Source organism: Wyeomyia smithii, chromosome 1, assembly GCF_029784165.1.
Source record: "Wyeomyia smithii strain HCP4-BCI-WySm-NY-G18 chromosome 1, ASM2978416v1, whole genome shotgun sequence".
Classification (NCBI taxonomy): Eukaryota; Metazoa; Arthropoda; class Insecta; order Diptera; family Culicidae; genus Wyeomyia; species Wyeomyia smithii.
This window is the reverse complement of record NC_073694.1, coordinates 97198498-97211700: the sequence shown is the minus strand read 5'-3', so window position 1 is coordinate 97211700 and position 13203 is coordinate 97198498. Positions and strand designations below refer to the sequence as shown.

The following is a 13203-nucleotide window of genomic DNA, read 5'->3' as shown; positions in this document are numbered from 1 at the left end:
TCATCGCAAAGGTTATAGATTAAAGAGGAGCGGTTATCATTGTAAGGGGAACCCCAAGCCACGCCATGAGAGTTGAAGTCTCACAAAATCAAACGTGACGAGGGAAGAAGTTCTATTAAATCAAAGAGCAGCCGTTGCCCAACCTGTGCTCTGGGAGGAATATATATTGAGGCAATACAAAGCTCTCTACCTTGTATTGTCATTTGACATGCGACAACTTCGATGCCTGGAATCGAGGGGAGGTTAATACGGTAGAAAGAATAGCAGTTTTTAATCCCTAAAAGTACTCCTCCATATGGGGTGTCTCGATCAAGGCGAATAATATTAAAATCATGGAAGTTGAGATCAATATTTGAAGTAAGCCAAGTTTCACAAAGGGAAAATGCATCGCATTTGTTTTTATTTATCAAAACTTTAAACGAATCAATTTTTGGTAAAATACTTCTACAATTCCACTGTAAGACAGAGATAGAATCCTTCATATACGCAGTTGAATTAGGCATCGAAGGAAACAATCGCTGCAAGGAGGGGCCATTGGGCAGTCAACTGCTTCAAAAATGATCTAACTGTTGGGAGAAATGCTGTAAGAAAAATTTTAATTGGATCGGGTACATTGAAAGTTTCAAAAATCCTGTCCACAATGTCAGAAAATTTCACTAATCCTAAGTTTGTTTCATCAACTGGATGTGCAAAAGGAACAACTGGGGTTTTAGATGTTCCTGGCAGTGCTGGGAACTCCTTCTGGGACTTTAAATTTGCAAGCCCAGGAGGAGTTTGCTTCGGTTTTTCCGCAGCACTGTTTGGTTTGCTTGTAACTTTCATTTCACTTTGAGAAATCTTAGGACCTTTTCTGGGAAGTTTAGGAGAGGAAATATTTTTCCTCTTTCTGGACTCCCCAGGATTGGCGTAAGATGTTCCCGCTGGTGAATCGTCAGAATCGGTTTCATCAGAGGACAACAGATCATAAGGGTTTGATGTTATGGGAGAAGTGGTAACGGTCTTCTTCAGCATCTCAGCGTAAGAACGCTTCGAACGCTCTTTGAGAGACCTCTTTATTTTATCCCTGCGCTGCATGTACACCGCACATGTCGAGAGCTCATGCTGACTCTCCCCACAGTGAATGCATTTTTCAGCATTTTTACTGCAGGAATCATCCGCATGATTCTCCCCACACTTGCCACAACGTGCCTTATTGCAGCAGTAGGCGGCGGTGTGGCCTCACTGCTTACAATTCAGGCAGTTCATGACGCGAGGCACATATAATCGCACAGGGAGACGAACCCGGTGGATCGAGACGTGGCTTGGTAGCGCTGACCCGGCGAACGTAACTCGAAACGAGTCTGACGGGGTGTATACTGTTTTGCCACCGATGATCGATGCTGACCGCAATTGCTTGCAGTCGAGCACCTTTACATCGGGACAGGTTTTGTTTTTAAAGCACCCTTTGGCACTTTCCAGTATACACTCGACGGACAGACTCGAATCGGTTATGACACCGTCGATCTCCACGTCTCGTGCGGGTATGTAAACGCGATACTCGCGTGTGAAGAGCTCAGAGCAAGCTATATCGTTGGCCTCTTTCAGGTTACTGACCACGACACGGAGCTTTTTAGGCTGGACCTTGGAAATTTCGGTCACGCCCTTTTCGTCAGGTCTTTAGAAATCTGCAAGAGGCTCAACTGTTTCGATTTCGGTCCCGCCTTTGGCCGAAAATAGACAGTATAGCTGCCTTGGGCTCCGCCTGGGTAAAGCCTGGGGCGAGGGGGGACTGAAGAATGAACAGGGGAGGGGGTAACAGAAGGGTCAGGGTCAGAGGGGTTCGGGGATGGTGGCGCAGGAGGCGAGGGATCTACATCCATCCCGCTAAGTCTAGCGCACTAGCGCCGACAAGAGCACGTACCTTTTTACTTCTCCCTTCCAGTAAGGTTGGTTGTCCGATCGTTCGAAGTTGCAGCCGTTACAGCCAGCAGCACCAATACAGCAGCACCAAACAGCCACCAGCAGCGAGCCAAATGTGAGATCACTCCACACAGCGATACAACTCACTGTCAACTGATGGCTTCTTCTTTTTCCTCTTTTGTGTCTCGTCCACTGCTGTAGCACAATTCAGCCAGCAGCCAAATCGGCTTACGCACCAGCTGGTAGTCACGATGCGAAACAGTTGCACAAAGGCGCGACCTTGAACCCGGATTTATTTCACTCGACCAGGCAAACAATGCCAGCACTTGTTCACACGTCTTTTGTTTTATATTCTATCGGAGCGATCACCGATCACACGTCCGATACTGATGCGTGTTCGGCACAGAATGTATTGTTGCGGTTGTTGTAATTGTTACCATTACGGTTGTTGTTGTTAGTATTGTTGTTGTAAGCCTGTTGTCGTCGTTTGTTCCTTCTTCTGGCTGCATCTGCATTCTTCAATTGTACCAAACGACGCCTTTTACGTTCATCACAATCTGTCCAATCCGCTTTCCAAACTTTTTTTGAACCTAGAAACCGCCAACCTGAATTATTGGCATTATCCAAATTAAGTTCTGTTGCCAAACATGGAAGTGAAACAGGTGAAGCTATTGGGGGAGCGGCAACACTCGCTGACTTAGTTCTTAGTTCTTCGATGCAGGATGACAGAGTTTTAAGCTCATCTACAATGTTTATCTCTAACGGATTGGTTTGTATTGAACAGCTGGTTGCTGTTTCTACAAACAGCTGTCCTAACTGAGAAAGTTCGTTATTTATGCTGGTCAGCGATTCCGTTAATTCGTTCCGAAGTTCGTTCTTGAATTCCGAAAAAGCAATGTTAACGAGCTGCGTCAGGTGATTTTTAAGTGTAGGCATAACACCAGCCACACTGTCGGCTTTGATGTTTGACGTTAGCGCTTGGTTTATTTGTATAAGTGACTTGTCGATACCCTCTAAAGTTTCTGGAATTGTGCTTGGTTGTTCGAGTTGGGTCACAAGTCGATGAATCACCTCTTTAGAACCCCATTGTCGATTTATGTGTGAAAACAAAAGCAAAACTATTTCCCCCCTTCACTTTCGCAAGTAAAAACCAAACCAATATCAACAGAGTCGTCAGGGCCAATTAACATAACCGTCATCGTGATCGTCGCTAATCAAAACTTGTTTGTTTGATGTAGGTTTAACAACCTTCTGCCTTATTTTTTGTGTTTAGGAAAAAAAAAACAATTATGCTTTTACAGCTCTTACAACAAATCTGTGTCGACAGCTCTGTCCGTATGGGTTTTTTATATAAATCTGTGAGTATGGTAGTTGGGTAGCACTTCGAATATGTGCTCGCTGAAAACATCAACAGTCATCTGTTTACAACTGAATCAGCGAAATACGCATTAAAGTGTATAAAACTCCCAAATGCAACTAGCAAGAGCATAAGATTTTTTAATACATGCAATCGTTTGTGCAAACAAGGTAAACTTAATACGGACGGAAACCTAGAAGAACACATGGGTCAAATTTGAAGAAACATAAGTTTTTTAAAACATCACAAAACTCCAGTAAAAATTCATGGAAGAGGATAAAAAAGTAACAGTTGCTTTGTTCAAATTGTTCATGTATGTATAGTTAAAAATTCATCTACTATGTTGTAAATTATCAGCGTTTCACTTTCGAATTGAACGGTCATCAAAAGTGTAATAATTTTTCAAGTGCGCTTAGAAGATCGGCCATACTTCCAGTAACAGATTAATTCATATTATGTTGTGGGTAAAGGTAGAACGAAGAATCTGTATTTTTGAAACTAAAATTTTAACATGCCCATTGGCATTTTTTTTAAGATATTGTAACTGTAATAAATAAAAATGAAAACGAATCAATTACTTACGAGTTCCAAACATAGGCTGTTGTTAAAACTTGACTCTCCGGAATTTTCTTCAAGCTGCTCTTCGTTTTGTTTTTCTAGGGTTTCTACGATAATGTAAATTTGTTCCTTAGTATTAGTGAGACAATTTGCTTCAATCTGAAAGTCCTCAAGAATATACTCGTTCACATCATCATCTGGAAAATTCACTCGTTTGCTGATAGTTTCATGTTGGATCTTCTTAATTGTTTTGACTAATCTTGTTGGTAACTTTATGTGGGAAAAGTCTGTGTCGTCCAAAGACAAAAACATTTCTATTTCATAGATTTCTTCGTCACCTGAAAGGATTTATATTGAAAATTTATATAATTATATATATGATTTATTCAATAGGTACGTTGTTATTAATAATCTCCCTAATACCAGCGTCTTGACACAAATTTAGTAAAATTGTTGTACATGTTCCAAAAGGCAAATGTGGTATGCAGATGAATGTCTTCCATTTTTAAAAGCTGGGTACTATCGTCAATTTCAATTTGGTATGCTTCCAGGATGAAATTGTAATCGATGGTGTAACAATCTTGTACCAAAAAAATTACATGAGGGTTGTGTGCAAAGCCACGACCGCAAGGTTGAAGTAGGATACTTTTACAAGAAAGATAACCCGGCTGCTTGCGTGTCAGTCATTTTTTCTAGTAAATAAACATTGACTAATTTTACGCTTCAACAAGGATTGATGTAAGCTGCTTGTCATGGTTGGGAATTGACAATTTTTAAATTTTGAGATGAAATTTTTTCGGATGTCGTGCTCATGACTGAAGGAAAAGATAATTCAGCACGTTCTGAGACACGGAAATAAAGTGGAATTTCTAACATTTACAAATTTAAAATTGTAAATTAACTCAAGAGAAAGCATTAACGCTTTAATCATCAGGTTTTTATTTCATCCTGAAAAGGACAATTTGTTGTTTAATTTAGTATCGGATAAGATGCCGATTACATCTTTGCGTTATCACTGACATTGCGAACAAAGTATTCGTTGTGATAAAGTAAACAGAGAATGCTGATATAACACTCAAAACTAGACGGCTCACGTGTTGTCAAAATGAGTCAACTTTTCATTGAATGCATTTACTAGTGCCCACTATCGCACAGAAAATGCATTTCACTAAAATGCCTCACTGCATCAGCCGTTTCTGTTTCTATGTTTCTGTCGACTGTGCTTGGGAAGCAATCATGTTAACGACCAATCAGATCAATCGACTTTTACGCTTCAACAAGGATTGACCATTTTCAATAACATAGTAAGTTGCTTGACACGATTGAGGCTTGTTTTTAAATTTTGATTATGCGAAAACTGATTTTTATGCAGATAATGAAAGTTTCGGCTGTCGTGTTCATGACTGAACGAAAAGATAATTCAGTACGTTCTGAGACACGGAGATAAAGTAAAATTTATAACTTTTTCAAATTGAAAAATGTGGATTAACTCATTAGAAAATCTTCAATCAAGTTTTTATTTCATCCTGAAAAGGACAATTTTTTGTTCATTTTAGTATCGGATAAGATGCCGATCACATCTTTGCGTTATCACTGACAGTGCGAATAAAGTATTCTTTGTGATAAAATGAACAATGAAATGCTGATATAACACTCAAATCTAGACGGCTCACGTGTTGTCAAAATGAGTCAACATTTCATTGAATGCATTTACTAGTGCCCTTTATCGCACAGAGAATGCTATCGATGCTGTGATCCGCTGCAACTAGTTCGCTATCCATAGCCATGCCACAGTTGTGGCCGCTATACGCTGCCATTGGTATCCACTGTCCCTGCATCAGCTGGCCCAGCTGCTATAGTTGCTGGAATCCGCTGCAACTAGAGCGCTATCCATTGCTACGCCACAGCTGTGGCCGCTTTCCGCCATCGCTGGTATCCACTGCACTGCTGTGCTGCTGCTAAGGGAGGACGACTGCTGTTGTCGCTGTCTAGAACTATTATGAGTGGCTTCGGCTGAAATAGGCTCTTATATAGGCCAAATAGCATGTTTTAAAATGCAAGGTATATGATTCTGTCGACCGTGCTTGGGAAGCAATCATATAACGACCAATCAGAGGTCGAATTTTTCGTTTTGACAAGGCTTGACTATTTTCAATAGTACAATAGTGTGAATAATAAAATCACAATTATCTTCTTTTTGGAAGAATCTTAGAAGATTTTCCAATTGAAAATTTGAAATTGGACATATTTTTCACTTTTTTCGATTTTAGATTTTCATTTCACATCCCTATGTAGCCGAACTTCCTGAGAGAAGTATTCTACTTCAAAAAAAAAAAAAAAAAAAACAATTGGTCGCTAGCAACTACAATTTCAAGAATTATAGCATAACAAGGATATAGCATGTTTTTGTGATGCTTAACTGACATCACCAAATTTGGACGAAATTCAATCCCATTCACTGTGACACTCTTCGGGATAAAAATGGTTTCGTCGCTTTCATTCAGCAAAATGCTGCTTTCACATTCTTCTCTGCGTTTGATTCGTCCACCTTTGTATAAAATTTTATCCTTTATTTTATTAAAGGATTGTCCATCACATCGATTACCATTCTTAAACATTGTCTTTGGGCCAAACTTTTGCAAATATTTTTAAAATTGCGGCAGGTAGACGTTTGATTTCTGCAAAACTTATTTTTTTTGCTCGAACGCCAGACAATTAAACTGCTTCATGTTGCCACTTTGCTTTATACAATATGGGTAATGCTCTAAGTGGTGGCTTTTGTTTATTTTGATGTCGAAGTGTTTAAACCTACTTGCCAAGAAAGGAAAGTAGGTTTAAACACAGAACTTATTCGCTATAAAGAGAGCTTATCGTAGCAATTAAGGATTGCAACTATTTTTGTCGAGTATTGTTAATAATTTTATTGACATAGCTTCTAATGGTTCAACACCAGCAAGTCTATGTAATTCGAGTGTACCAAACCAAGGAGGACGCTCCAAAATCATTTTCAGAATTTTATTCTGAAACCTTTGGAGCGTTTTCTTCCTTGTTGAACAGCAACTTGACCCGATCGGTACAGCATAAAGCATTGCTGGTCTAAAAATTTGTTTGTAAATCAAAAGTTTGTTCTTTAAACAAAGTTTAGAATTCCTGTTAATGAGAGGATATAAACATCTCGTATATTTGATGCACTTGGCTTGTATACTCTCAATGTGCTCTTTGAAAATAAGTTTTTTATCGTAAATTAGTCCCAAGTATTTAACCTTGTCAGACCAAAATAACCCCATTCATCTTGACAACGTGATTGTAGCAGCGAGCCCCTTGGACTTCGCAGCTGGCAACACGGCGCGCTGGACGAACGGGAGCTTGACGGAGCGAGAGGGACAAAAGAGGAGAGGGAGTTTAGTTTGGAGGAAACACCGCTCGAAGATGGCTGACCAAACGAGTGCCGCGACATAGAAAAAAAAGAAATTAAATAAAATATAAACTTACAATTAAATTTTAGAAAAAGATATTGTAGTGCGTAATCAGAACCGTCTACAATTGGCGACGAAGATAATGGAAAAGCTGGTAAGTGATGAAAATTTTCGCGAAAACGGGAAAGTTGAATGCGTGCAAATGGTTCACGAAAAGCTACATGGGGCATAGCCCTGCCCCAATAATTGAACTCTATCAGCCAAAAAGAAAAAGTGCTGCAACGCCCCATGCTAAAAAGTTTTATACTGCTTCCATCACATTGAGATTACTAGGTGATATGGGGAAGCGGGAAAAATGTAGAGTGAAGTTTTTTTTTGTTTTTGTTTGGGAATGAATCAATGCGATGCTGTCTCGAAGCCAGCTGCAAGCTAGTTTCATTTCCTTATTAGGTTTTGCGTATTCTGAGGAGTGCGATAAAAATGCTTTGAGAAGCCGAACCGTGATTCATATTGAGATGTGAAGCAAAAGCACTTTGAGAAGTGATAAACAAATGAATTAATGTGATTTCATTTTCTGAGGAACATGAAAAATGAAGACTATTACTGTGTTGCTATCGAATGAGTTCGGTGAGGTTTTCTTCTCTGAGGAGTATGAAATGTCAAGCTATAGACTATAGCTATAGAGTAGTATGACGTTAGAAGTCACAGATTTTAACCTGAGGGATTGATAGTGTCATTTCGAAAGTTTTATTGTCGGCTATGACGAGGGAACACGAAAAGTAATTTTTTCTGTCTGTTCCATTTACAGATCAACGACGCTCGGCCGGTTCCGCCTTTCCGGTGCGAAGAAATAGAAAGAAATCAGTTGGCCAGAGAGTGGAAGAGCTGGAAATCGTCACTTGAGTTTTATTTCGAAGCGTACGGTGTATCGGACCAGAAGGTGATGCGGGCCAAGTTATTGCACTTCGGTGGCAATCAGTTGCAACGTGTTTGCGAGAATTTACCTGACGCTAATAAGATTCCCGTGGTGTCTACTAAAGAAAACTGGTTCGATGCTGCGATTGCCTAATTCGACGGATTTTTTGAACCCGGCCACCAATGCATTCTCGAACGTTGCCGATTGCGGAAGATTCGACAAGAGAAAAACGAGAGGTTTGCTCACTTCGTGATGCGTATACGTCAGCAACTGGCTGACTGCGGTTTTGAAAAGTATGCCATAGATGTGCGAAGCGTCCTCACGGAGATTTTTATCGTTGACATCATTGTGGAGGGCTGCGCATCGGAAGAGCTGAGACGAAGGATTCTGCAGAAGGACGTAACGGTGTCAGAGATCGAAGAGATGGGCTCCATGATGGAGGGAATCGAGCAGCAAGTAAAAGATTTGGGCTCACTGAAAACTGGTGAAGGCGCTTCGGAAAAGGTGTTCCGGGTGGAAACCAATCGAGGAAAAAAAACGCGTCCGGTAGACATCAAACGGAATTACGAGGCTTCGAACTTTGTTACTTGTTACAGCTGCGGTGTAAAGGGACATGTCTCTTCCTCGAAGGATTGCAAAGCTCGGAATCAAACGTGCCGTAAATGCAACCGAAAGGGGCATTTCGAAGCTGTTTGAGGGAAGAGACCGAATCGATTCGTCGAAAATCGGAAATGGTCCAATGGGGAACCAAAGGAAAAAAAGGTCCGTCTTTTGGAAGAAGTGAAAATTGATGCGGATGCTGCATCAACCATTGGTGATGCCGACCAGGAAGCGAAACCCAGTCAAAAATCATATTACTGTTTTTATTTCGGAACCAAGAATAACAATCTCGAGTTTACACTGGGTGGCGTTTCTATTAACATGTTGGTAGACTCAGGCTTACTGCCCTTGAGTGGGAAAAGCTCAAACAACGAGACGTGCGAGTCTAGCAGATGGCGAAAGGCTCAAAGGATGTCATTAAAGGATATGGCAGCGATATGCCACTGCAAATTATAGGATCGTTCGTCGCCAAGGTTTCCATTGGTGCCAAAGCGGTCATGGCCAAATTCTTCGTGGTTAATGATGGGCAACTTTGTCTGATGGGAGATGCAACCGCAAAGGCACTCGGTGTGCTGAGAATTGGACGTGAAGTGAACCAGTTAGAGCGAGACACAGTACCCTTTGCTAAGATAAAAGACGTGCAAGTCCAGATTCATATGGATCCTTCGGTCAAACCAGTGTTCCAACCTGTACGCCGTGTACCGATTCCTTATGAAGTGGCAGTAAACAAGAAGCTAGACCAGTTATTGGCCCAAGATATCATTGAGGTGAATATTGAAGAATAATCCTTAAGCAAATGTATCACTTGTTGATTTCATCATTGAAATGTAATACATAATAAATAATTGAAATGATACAAGACTATATTTAATTTCGAATTGAATACAAATACTCTAAAATTTCAGGTAAAAACGGGACCAACTACGTGGGTCTCCCCATTGGTTGTTGTGGGCAAAGCCAATGGTGAACCTCGTGTATGTCTTAACCTCAGACGAGTTAATGAAGCGGTGTTAAGAGAGCGTTTTCCCATGCCTATAGTTGATGAGCTGCTAGCAAGAATAGGGAAAGGTGCTGTTCGTAGTAGACTGGACATCCGGGAGGCATTCCTGCAGACCGAACTAGCTATCGAGTCCCGCGATATAACGACGTTCATTACGAGTCGAGGACTCTTCCGTTTTAAAAGGCTTCCGTTTGGTCTAGTATCGGCTCCTGAAATATTCCAGAAAGTCATGGATGAGATTTTGGCAGGATGCGAAGGTACAGTTTGCTATCTGGATGACATTTATGTTGAAGGTGAGAATCAAAAGCAGCACGATGATCGTTTAAAACAAGTAACAGATGCTCTTGAGAGTCGTGGTGTCGCTCTCAACCAGGACAAATGTGAAATAGGCGTACCTGAGGTTCAATTTTTGGGCCATGTCATTTCGGCTAAAGGTATTCGTCCATCACCTTCAAAAGTAGAAGCTCTGGTCTCTTTTCGTCGTCCTGAAAGCGCAGCCGAGGTAAAAAGTTTTTTAGGGTTGGCTAATTACATGAACAAATATATTCATAATTTGGCGACAATTGACGAGCCACTCCGTAGACTGACGCAACAGGGAGTTAGATTTTGTTGGGCAGACGAACAGCAGAAATCGTTCGACGATATCAAGAGCGCTCTGTCAAAATCAGTTAATCTGGGGTACTACAACGTCGATCTCACAACTTCAGTGATAGCAGACGCAAGTCCTGTAGCTTTGGGTGCCATTCTGATTCAAACGAACGACTGTGGTGTTCACCATGTTGTATCCTACGCATCTAAGTCATTGACTGACACAGAGAAAAGATACTGTCAAACGGAAAAGGAGGCGTTGGCAGCAGTTTGGGGAGTCGAGCGTTTTCATATGTATCTTTTGGGGAAACATTTTGATTTAATTACTGGTTGTAAGGCATTGCAATTTCTTGTTACCACTCGGTCGAAACCATGCGCTCGGATTGAGCGATGGGTGCTTAGGCTTCAAGCTTTTGATTATACAGTCAAACATATTCCGGGCGAAAAAAACGTGGCAGATGTCCTATCGCGACTATCAACTCTAAACCCAACACCGTTCAACCTCTCGGAAGAGCTATTTGTCAATGAAGTCGCTACAGCAGCAGCAACTAATGTAGCGATCAGATGGGAGGAGATCAATGGTGTTTCGAAAAATGATGAGGAGATACAACTGATTTTGAAAACGCTCAGCGACGGCAGATTATTCGAGCTGCCTCTTTCATACCGTGTCATTGGGCCAGAGCTGTGTCAAGTGGGAAACGTTTTGATGCGAGGTGATCGCGTGATCGTTCCGAAATCTCTCCGTAAGAAAGTATTATTTCTAGCTCATGAAGGCCATCCCGGTACCCAAATGATGAAAAATTTTCTACGCGGATCAGTATGGTGGCCTAAAATAGATGCCGATATTGAAGGATTTGTGAAGAAATGTAGAGGATGCACGCTCGTGTCTGCTCCGAATGTTCCCGAACCTATGACTCGCCGAGATCTACCATCTGGACCATGGGAGGATGTTGCTTTAGATTACTTAGGTCCGCTTCCAGAAGGCCAATACTTGTTAGTAGTTATAGACTACTATAGCCGATTCTTTGAAGTATGTGAGATGACCAGTATTTCAGCAGAGTCTACCATAGCAGAACTTACAGCCATATTCAGCCGATTCGGATTTCCTCTGACATTGACAGCTGATAATGCTCCTCAGTTGAGTGAAGAATGTAACGAATTTTCAGTGTTCTGTCGTACACATGGCATCGAGCTCATCAATACAATACCTTACTGGCCCCAGATGAAAGGGGAAGTAGAAAGGCAAAATAGGACGATACTGAAACGACTTCAAATTGTCAAGATTGGCGAAGTGAATTACAAAAGTTTCTTCTTACATATCGTGCTTCCTCCCATTCAACGACTGGTCGATCACCGGCTGAGCTGATGTTCGGCCATAAGATTCGTACTAAACTTCCACATCTTCCAAAATTCTGTGCGAATGACGAAGAAACGAGAGACCGAGACAGAATTCAAAAGGAGAAAGGGAAAGAGTACAGCGATAGGAAGAGAAGAGCTAGGGAAAGTGATTTGCAGGTGGGAGATCGTGTACTCACTAAGAGGATGAAGAAAGACAATAAGCTCAGCACGGAGTTCATAAATGAAGAATTTATAATTATGACCAAACAAGGATCGGACGTTACAATCAAATCGTTGAGGTCGGGAAAAGAGTATCGTAGGAATACGGCTCATCTGAAGAAGTTAGAATGCAGTAATGAGGATGGCACGTCAGAGAATACCATGTTTCCTCAAGCTGAGGAACCAGCAGAACCAGATTATCAGGAGGATGTCGAACGAGAACAGCAAAACGGAAGTCCGTCAGCAAACAGTGAGGTTGTGAAGCAGAACAGGAGCCGTAACCGCCGGGAGCCGTCTTGGTTTCAAAACTTCGTGCCTCACTAAATCAAGAAGTGTTAAGGGGGATGTAGCAGCGAGCCCCTTGGACTTCGCAGCTGGCAACACGGCGCGCTGGACGAACGGGAGCTTGACGGAGCGAGAGGGACAAAAGAGGAGAGGGAGTTTAGTTTGGAGGAAACACCGCTCGAAGATGGCTGACCAAACGAGTGCCGCGACATAGAAAAAAAAGAAATTAAATAAAATATAAACTTACAATTAAATATTAGAAAGAGATATTGTAGTGCGTAATCAGAACCGTCTACAGTGATTATTGTTTGGCTTGAGGAAAGAAGCCCTAGTCTTATGAGGAAAAATTATCATTTGAGTTTAAGAAGTATTGGGAGAGATTTTCCACTTTTGCAAGTAAGAAGAAAAAATATCTAATCTTTTCTGCAATCGACTGCATATGACACGAAGGCTTTCCCCTTTTACGGAAATACTTGTGTCATCGCAGAACAATGACTTTGTGCATCCTGGAGGCAAATCCGGAAGATCTGATGTGAATATGTTGTACAGGACTGGACCCAAGACTGAACCTTGAGGTACACCTGCTCTGACAGGAAATCTATCAGATTTTGAATTCTGATAGACAACCTACAGAGTTCGATCAGTAAGATAATTTTTTAAAATTTTGATTAGGAAAATTGGAAAATTAAAAGTTTGCAATTTCGCAATAAAACCTTTATGACAAACACTGTCGAATGCTTTTTATATGTCTAAAAGAGCAGCTCCAGTGGAATAACCTTCAGATTTGTTAGCTCGTATCATATTAGTAACACTGAGCAATCGATGAGTAGTGGAATGCCCATGGCGAAATCCAAACTGTTCATCTGCAAAAATTGAATTTTCGTGACATCATTCTGTTAAAAATAATTCTCTCAAACAGTTTACTTATTAAAGAAAGCAAACTGATTGGTCGATAACTTGAAACTTCAGCTGGGCTCATATCCGGTTTAAAAATTGGAGTAATTTTTGCATTTTTCCATAATTTGGG

General features: G+C 41.2%; 1 protein-coding gene across 1 annotated transcript in view; it reads left to right on the top strand.

Annotated features, from left to right (window-relative positions):
• LOC129718726 (uncharacterized) overlaps nucleotides 1-9081 on the top strand; it is a 463725-nt gene extending 454644 nt beyond the window's left edge. Inside the window, exon 5 of the mRNA XM_055669770.1 lies at nucleotides 8039-9081. Coding sequence (XP_055525745.1) covers nucleotides 8039-8299 — 261 coding nt within the window. The 3' untranslated portion in view covers nucleotides 8300-9081. The remainder of the gene's footprint in view (nucleotides 1-8038) is intronic.
• The last annotated feature ends 4122 nt before the right edge of the window (nucleotides 9082-13203 follow it).